This window comes from Falco cherrug, chromosome 9 (assembly GCF_023634085.1).
Source record: "Falco cherrug isolate bFalChe1 chromosome 9, bFalChe1.pri, whole genome shotgun sequence".
Taxonomy (NCBI): domain Eukaryota; kingdom Metazoa; phylum Chordata; class Aves; order Falconiformes; family Falconidae; genus Falco; species Falco cherrug.
Window position 1 is genome coordinate 38,417,030 of NC_073705.1, and position 8,843 is coordinate 38,425,872.

Here is an 8,843-nt window from a genome sequence, read left to right on the forward strand (position 1 = left end):
TTTTGAAGAGAAACCCCCCGTTTCCCCCTGATTTCACCCCTCAATCCATCACCTTCACGAGATGCTGCCCTGGGTGTTAATGCACCCCAGATTTTGGGGGAAACATTAAATCTTCCCCAGATGTGCCCCTCCTTGCTGCGCCACCGGCACCCCAGGAGAAGGAGGAGGGAGACAACCAGCCGGGCTCACAGGATGAGTTTATTTGCAGTGAGATGCTCCCGTGCATGCTCAGGACCGGGTACTGTGGGTGTCCTCCCTCCTCTGGCAGGGAGGGACAAGCCAGCACCCCACTGCCCCTCACCACTGCAGCTGGGTCAACACAGGACCCCCTCCGGCAGGGATGTGTGTGAAAGGAAAACTTCACCACCAAACTCACTCATGTTGTGTTCAGGGGATCCACCTCCAGCAATCAGCTGGACACAAAATTGTTGTACTGCAAGTATCGTGGAAAACCAGGCATTGCAGGTAAATTTAATCCACTTTGTTCCTTTAACTGGTGACGGGTGGGGGAAGCCACCCCTGTTTGAAGAAGGACCAGCAAAGCACTGGACTTGGCAAAAGCCGATGAGACCTGCACTGCAAGGCTGCTGGCAGCCAGGCATGGAGGGTCGGCATGTGGGAAGCAGAAACCATCCCAGTCATAGGGACAGATCTGGGCCTTAGGAGCGGTTCAGGATGGGATGGGGATGGGGATAGAGATGGGGACAGGGATAGAGATGGGGATTTTGCAATCGCCCCGAGAAACATCAAGGCTGAATCCCCAGTCCTGGAAATACTAACGAGTCCCTTAACCCGATTTGGAAATCCAAGCCCCAGGGGTGCAAAAGGAAGTGGCAGAGGTGGCTGGGGCACCCCATGGCCCCCACCGGGGGTAGCGAGGCCAGTGGGCTCCTGCCGTCACCATCCATGGGTACAGGCACATCCCAAGGGAGGGGGTCTAGGATCCTGAACCAAAATGGCAGAGCAAGCCCGGCCAGCCAGGGTTGTGGCTCCTAGTTCCATAGGTGACGCTGGCAGTGCTCGACAGCCTGCAGGAGAGATGGGGAGGGATGGTGGTGGTAGGCAGGGACCCCCCCCCCCGGCATGCTGCTGACCCCGACCCAGGGGAGGGGATGATGCTGCCAACACTTACGTGGCACTCAACTGCCGTGGCCATATTCTTGCACCAGTAGTGCGGGCCCCAGGCACAGCGGTCCGAGCCCAGGAGATCCTCCTCAGTTGAGTCACAGGCTCTTATTTTCTGCATTGTAAAGGAAAAGGGGGGGAGAGGGAAGAAAAAACCCCTATGAGCACCCTTTGACACCACTGCCCCCCTCCCAGCTCCCCCAGGCTCAGCCAATAGACGCCCATCTCAGTACGGGCTGCCCCAGGGAGCGGGTGCAGCACCCACGGCATGGGACACTTACGGTGCAGACGAAGGTGGGGTCCATCATCTGCACGAGGAGTCGCATGGCTGCTGGCTCGTACTGCACCACGAGTGCTTCACACTGGGAAGGAGAGGGGGGGGTGAGCCCAGCCAGGGGTGTCGAGGGTCCCACCCGGCTGAGCACTCCCCTCCCCGGCTCACCTTGTCGGTGAGCGGCGTGGGCAGCAGCTCACAGCCCTTCTCCAGCATGTCACCCAGCTCTGCCAGCGTGTCATTCTTCAGCAGCTCGTTATCGAAGTACATGATGACGATCTGGCAGACATTGCAGAAGGTGCCTGCGCCCACTGCCAGCTGCTCTAGCGTGGCAACCCCTGCGGGACATGGGGGGGCCATTAGCACCCCCCAGAACCCCACTCACCAGGGGACCTGGTATCTGGGTGCCATCTGGGTCCCCCCAGCTCACCTTGGTGGGCGTCCACGCTCCGGGGGCAGCAGCGCAGCATGGTGCAGACGGCTGCTGGGTCAGTGGCCTCCAGCAGCATGATGACCACAGCTTTGCCGTAAGAGTCAACAAAGTCCTTGCACTGCCCGATGACACCGTGGGGCAGCATGTAGCACACCTTCTCGATGTCATTCACCAGTTGCTCCTGCCAGGAGAAGGCAGGCAGAGGGAAATACCCACTCCTTGATGTCCCCTTTGCCCCCCTTTCTCATCCCTGGACCACAGCAGCAGGGCTCACCTCAGTCACGTTGTTCTCCAGGAGGCTCTCAGCTGCCTTCACAGCAAACTGGCACATCTCACACAGTGGTGTGGTCTTCTCCTCATCCTGTCAGAACAAGACAGTGGGACACACACCAAGCACCGGCAGAGCTGCCCCCATCCCACCCAGCCATCACCCCCACAAAACACATATCCCACCTTGGAAAAACAGAGATCCTTGAGGAAAAAAAATGCAAAATAAGGCTCTCCCTTCCCAGTGTTTGGATTTTAGGGAGCACAGCAGAGTCAGGGCGGGTCCTTACTTACCCCCAGCAAGCTCAGGACCTGTGCTACCTTCTCTGTGATCAGTGTGTGGAGGGGCAGCGCCGAGGTGGAGGAGCAGAGTCCCAGCTGGCCACACAGCTCTGTGGGGTCCTGGGGAAAGAGACATCCCAAATCGGGTGGGCATTGCCCCCGGGGAGGGTGAGCCTGCACCCATTTTCCCGTGGTGGGTGATTTCAACCCATTGTGGCATGGGTCTCACTTACCTCAGCCTGCTGCCAGTGGAGGAGTCAGAAAACCGCAAGAAAAAATGAAAATAAAAAAGAATTACAGTGGTTCCAAGCGAGAGAGAGGGGAAAAAATACTTAAAAGTTCATAGAAATATAAAGCAGTGGGTTTAATTAAAAACAATTTGCTGATGAGGTCCCCTTGGTTGTGCCACTTAGCCTCCCTCATTGTCACCCACCTGCCCCCGGCAGCCCCAGGGAGCAGCACACCCGCTTACCATGTACTGGAGCAGTTGAGCAGCTGTGTCCGTGTACTGAGCCAGGTAATGCTTGCACTGTGCAGGGGAGACGTGGCGTTAGCACCCGAGGGCGGACACCCCACCACCCTGCCCACACACCCCCAGGCACTGCTCAAAAGCAGGCAGCTGCAAAAAATGCTCCCATGCCACGGTGACATCGCAGAGGAGGAGGAGGGAGCCCAGCATGATGCTGGCACCCTTACCCACTGTGCCAGCTTGGGTGACAGGCCCTCGCAAGCCTGCTCAGCGTGGGCCACCAGCATCTGGATGAATGCGGTGTGGGTCCCCAGCTCCAGCTGCATGGCTGCCACCAGCTGCAGGCAGTCTCCGCACACCTCTTCCATCTCCTGTGGGAGCACACGGGTAGTGACACATCAGTACTCCCCCGAAATAAAACCTGAGTGCCCCCAACGCCTGCATTTGCAGAGCTGGGATTTAAATGCCAGTTGCAATCTGGGGCAGTTTTTTGGTCAGCATCCCTCTGGTCCTCCCCTGCATCATCCTGGCCCCAAACTGGTGGCACCCCTAATCAGATGCTATTTCAGCTGTGTGGTAATTTTAATATTATTTTTTTATTATTGTTCAATAGGCGATGCTTAGGCAATTCTCGCCCTTGACCAGCATCAATGTCACTTGTGCCTGTGCCATGGTACCTGGGCTGTGCCACGAGGCAGATCCTGGGGATGGAGCAGGAGGGGCACATTGGCGATGAAGGGGGAGACCAGGTCGACGAAGTCCTGAGCAGGGCCTGCAGGGGCTGGCGGTGGCTCCTGAAACTTCAGGGCCCCTGTGGGGCTCTCCCGGGGCTGGCACAGCTTGATAGTTCCACACACCACCTTCGGATCTGACTGGGGGAGCAGAGGGGAGGGGGCTTGGAGCTACATCAGCCCCGTCACCCTGTTCCTCCGCCATCCCCAGGTCATTTCCATCCCTGTCTTGTCCCCACAGAGGTTTCGTCCCAGGCTCCAAGAGCCTCCTTTGCCCTGCAAGTCCCCAAGTGACCCCAAACCATGGAAAAACTGAAACCCAGGGGTGTTCTCCACCGGTTACCAGCACTTGCTTGCCCAGCTGGACGAGGATGAGGATGCCAGTGTCCACCATCCTCTTGCACTTGACAGACCAGTCCTGGAAGGGCAGGTACTGGCATCTTTTATCCAAGAAAAGCCGCAGTTTTTCCTAGATGAAAGAGGAGAGCTCAGGGCCAGGCTGGCCTTGGGAGGGGGACACACCAGCCACGCACCCCCCTTCCCAGCCGTGACCCACCTCGGTGCGGTTGTCCTGCAGGATCTTGCCCACCACGGAGACTGCCACCTGACACAAGTGACATGGGATCCCCTTCTGCTGAGAGAGGGGACACACTGGGATGCTGCCAGGGCACCCAGACCTACCAGTTGCAAAAACACCCCACCAAGGGTTACTCGGGAACATCCCAAGGAAGCCATTCACTTTTGCCACTCACTCTACAGATACATTGCTGCCTGAGAGCATCAGCAGATGCTCCTCTGGGTGCCCAGCATCGAGGTGGACAGGCAGGGGTTCTCTGCCCAGCCCCATGTTTTGGGGCGGGATGAGTATATCCTTCCAACCCCCTGCATCCCCCCTCCTGGTGTGGTTACCCCCAGGGCCTGGTCCCAGACGGTGATCCGGCAGAGCTCCAGTGCCCCACACTTGGCTGCTGTTGCCACATCGCGACACCAGTCCTCCGGCCGCTCGCTGCATTCTCGGAAGGGACTGGCCCCAGCTGCAGGGGGGGGAAAGAGGAAACCATCAGCCCCCAGGGCACCCTGAGACCATCTCGTGCCCCCTACCAAGCTCCCCACCAGCACCCCAACCCTAACTATGCCCCACAAGCCGAGGCAATGCTCCACAACCTTCCACTGTGATTTGTCCCCTGCTTTTGCAGTGGTTGTGGGTTTGTTGGGTTTTATAAATTAATTTTTAAGGCCAGCAAAGGCCATCTTTGCTGGGTCACCATGTACTGAGGACTTTTCCAACAGGATGCCACAGCAACTTCACACCAGCATCAAAAGCAGAGCAAATTTTGGGATCATCCTCAGCCTCACAGCACCTTTCAACATGCTGGGGAGGTGGCTGCTTATAAAAACAGCAATAAATCTTGCAAAATGAGCAAACCAAGGGTGCCAGTGCTCAGCCCTGTGCAGCAACCGTCTAGCCACACCATGTCTCCCGGCAATGATTGAGCAACCCCAGTTGTGGGGGTTTTTTTGGTTTGTTTTCTTTTCATTTCTTCCCAACGACGGCATTTTCTCCTGCCTGCAAATCCGTGGCACGGCAGCAGTAGCATCGCCCGTCCTGGCCGCCTGGGCAGCACAGTGGCATGGTGCAACACCAGCAATTTAATTGCCACCTTGGTGTCTCAGGATTCATTCGCAATGGGGCAAGTGTTTGTTCCCACTGGGGGCTGCACCCACCCAAGATGGGGCTGGGGAGGAGGCGAGGAGCTGGCACAACCCAAGCCCTTCACCACCCTGCTTCAGCCAGGAGCTGCTCCAGAAAGCATGGGGAGCAGGACATGAATAGACAGACGGACAAACCCTGCTGCATACGTTCTTGCAGCTGGCCTAAGCACAGCACAACCTTCCCAGAGCATTTGTATCTAGTTTTTACCACTCAGTCCTGCCCATATGGTTTTGCACGGCAGGAATAAAGCCAAAGGCAAAAACCTGCTCCTTCCACCCACCCTGCCCTTATCAGGTTTCTCCCCAAAAGCTGCTTCTCCTGCATGTCAGATTCCAGCAACGCCTTCAGCTTATCCATGGGATGTGTTGGGGCAGCAGCTTGAGATGCCCATGGCCACCCGAGGAAGTCCCCGGGGGTGGGGGCTACAGAGAGCCTGACCCCCCACCAGCTCTGCCTGCTCCCAGCAGCATCGGCACAGCTTGGCAGGTGCTGGTTGGCATTTCAGCCCCGATTGCCCCATCAGGCTGATGGCAGCACCAGGGCAGGAGTGAGCCCCAGGGCAGGGCGAGTCCCCTCAGGTTTTCCATGCACAGCTTCCCACACACCTCTCCAGCAGCACAATGCCACAGACCACATCAGCTGAGAGATAGGTGTTGGGTTTTTGTTTTGTTTTTTTTTACTCTGATGCTAGCATCAGGCCAAACAGGAATGGCAAGTCAGCAGAAGCATTAAGGGGCAGCACCAAAAAAAAAATAAGGGAGGCAACAACCCCACAGCTTGTTCCTGAGCTGGTCCTGCCTGACTCACAGACACAGGCATCTCGCACAGCCCCATGCTGGAGATGAGACCAGCGGTGTAAGAATGCTGCCAACAATAGTATGGCTGGTCTAAAAGGCACCAGTGGTCTGGACCTGCACCCTTCTGGCTCACAGTGGCTCTCAGCACAGCGCTTACTCCTCCCTCTACTCAAGCTGCAACTCAGTCAACAAGTACTGGGCCAGAAACATGATTAATACCAACCATACCACCTAAATGCTGAGAGCAGGGGGAGCTTCCCTGGGTAGAGAGCATGGCCACAGGGCAAGCAACCAAGGCAACCCGTGCCCTGTGAGCTCTCCTCCACATTTCAGTGCTGTACCAGAGCCACCTCATGCCGATGGGCTGCAGGATGTCAGGCAATGCCAATTTTGGTAAAACCACCACGGTGGTCCCAGGCCAGCCAGGGCTGCCCTATCCCCAGCTGCCAGGCCCCTAGGCTGAGCTGGGATTTGTTCAGGAGAGTCCAGCACTGATCTCCGGACCTAGCCGGGCTGCGCCAGCATTACACAGAGCACCAGAGCACGCTGGCCCAGCCGGCAGAGCCTGGCAAGCCGGTTGTGACGTAAACCCTGGGGGTGGCAGCACGGGCCCCAGCGTCCCAGTTCCCAGCCTGGCGCATGCTCCTGTTTCAGCAGAAGTTGTAAATACGCTCTTCCCAGCATCAAAATCCTTCTTCAAGGCCTGCAGCAGCCCCTGGTCCCACAGCTCTCCCAGCCACACTATGCCGTGTAGATGAGCCACTGCTGCAAGAGCCGCCATCAGCTTCCAGGGCAGGCATCGCCCAAAGGACGGACGTGCCGAGCATGGGTGAACTTTCCTGCTCTGCCTGTTGCTGGCTGGAACACCTCCACATGTCTCCTCCACTGCCAGGCCACACATACGCAGTCACAACTCCACTGCAAAGCCAGCACCTGGACAGGTCACATCGGAGAAGCCCAATGGGCTGAGCCTGAGGTAATCAGGGTGTAAAAGGAATTCTTCCCTCTAAGAGTTTTTGGGTGTTTTTTTGGCCTATGACAGCAGGGCTCCACAGCTTACTCAGGGAAATTTCCCCTGGAATAAGCAATTTCCCCTTGAGTAAGGATGAGGGGTCAGAAACAGATTCTTCCCATCTTGTTTCCCAGGGATGGGCCAGGCATCACTTTCTCACTCTTTATCGGGGGGATGGTCAGGGAACGGCAGCACAAGCTCATCTGCAGGAGGATGTGCTCACAGATACCCAAAGGCCCGGTGACGAGAGGTCTCCAAAAGCGCACAGGGCTGCAGCACTACACTCCATCACCCTACCCAGAACTCTGCCAGCCACAGCAGAGAAGGCTCCCTGCCTCCTGCACCTTGTACAAGGCTCCTAATGAAAACAACAGCTTCAGGTGGCACCACGGCCACTCCCTCACACAAGGACAATGACTTCCCCCAGACTGCATTTGCACAGCCAGGTCCCAACACCAGGGACAACAGACACACAGCCCTCTCCCCCATCACTGTTGAGACACCCCATCAACAGGCCTCCCTCCTTCCATACCCAGCAAAACACCAGCTCCCTCCAAATCCCCGCTGGCCGGAGAAGCGAGGGAGCAAACCAACCGCTTTTTGCCCCGAGATCATCTTTAAGGACAGAAGTTGCAACGCTCGCATCCAGGTAGGCAAGAAGTAAAGCAGCCAATGGTGCTACCTGCCCCAGCTCTCCTCCAGCCTAACTCCAACGCCACAGAGGGATGAGGAGGCACATCTACGTAACTTAAATAGCCAGGAATAGTTTTGGGGTTCAGAGGGGTTTTCTGGGCTCTCCTCGAGTCCTACCCCCAGGCCTGGCCTTACCTTGGTAGGAGCCCAGGCACACAGAAAGGATCAGCACCCAGCCACTCCATTTGCTCTCCATGCCGTTCCCAAGATAGTCCTCAGTGGCTGGTTCCTCTCCTCTGCTGCTCCCAGACTGAGGAATCTTGGATGGGTTGGGAGAAGTAGTGAGAACCCACACCTACACAGGGCAATTACCACACCCCTCTCCTTACACCGTGATTATAAAATCACCACCAGCCTGCAAGTGCAGGGAGGGACCAGAGCCAGGCAGGTATTCCCGGGAAGTCAAAAGCAGCCCAGAACCTGCTGCTCAGCACTAACCTCACTACTCCTGGCTGCAAAGGATGGGCACAGCAGGGGAAAACTGTCCCAAGTGCCACGCAATACGGCAATTTTCTGTCCTCTTCACTGAAGAGGGTATCATTCCTTACAAAAACAAGAAAGTCAGCAGCACAGATATTAAAGACCAGTAAATTTAGGACAAGTGAATTAACAGTGTACTTGGAGGCTGTCAAGTAGTCTGCTTAAAGCATTTCGAAGACATCCATTTTATTGCAAATAAAGCAAGGAATGAAGACGAAAGGAAACCCACATTAAATGCAAGTCAGCACTGAAGCCTGATATCAAGCAGCTTCAACAAGAACTCCCTCCAGCGTGCGCAAGACAGGAATTGCAACACAGGGCTATTGCCTCACAGTCAGGCATTGCACTCATCCAGGGAAGAGTGCAGCAGTGGCAATCCCTGACAAGCCTCTTTAAACTGTAACTGCGCTCAACAGAACAAAGGCTTGATGGGACACGCAGGTTGTAAGCCAACAGCACCTCACTAGGACCCTGAAACCTGCCATTCAGCCCCAAATTCCCAGTGACATTTTGGGACATAACTTTTCCTGGCTCTGCAGCAAAAGGGGACGATAACAAGATCCTTC

At 56.3% G+C, this 8,843-nt stretch overlaps 1 protein-coding gene across 1 annotated transcript; it reads right to left on the reverse strand.

Annotated features, from left to right (window-relative positions):
* Nucleotides 1–93: 93 nt before the first annotated feature.
* Nucleotides 94–8,752, reverse strand: LOC102056583 (prosaposin). Its single transcript, XM_027817066.2, has 15 exons — nucleotides 7,933–8,752; nucleotides 4,491–4,615; nucleotides 4,138–4,212; nucleotides 3,925–4,050; nucleotides 3,528–3,722; nucleotides 3,078–3,221; nucleotides 2,854–2,910; nucleotides 2,615–2,623; nucleotides 2,394–2,501; nucleotides 2,107–2,193; nucleotides 1,830–2,013; nucleotides 1,568–1,737; nucleotides 1,407–1,487; nucleotides 1,133–1,240; nucleotides 94–1,028 (listed from the first exon to the last, which is right to left on the reverse strand). Exons 1-15 carry the CDS (start codon nucleotides 7,991–7,993, stop codon nucleotides 993–995), a joined length of 1,566 nt encoding a protein of 521 aa, XP_027672867.2. The 5' UTR covers nucleotides 7,994–8,752; the 3' UTR covers nucleotides 94–992.
* Nucleotides 8,753–8,843: the final 91 nt, after the last annotated feature.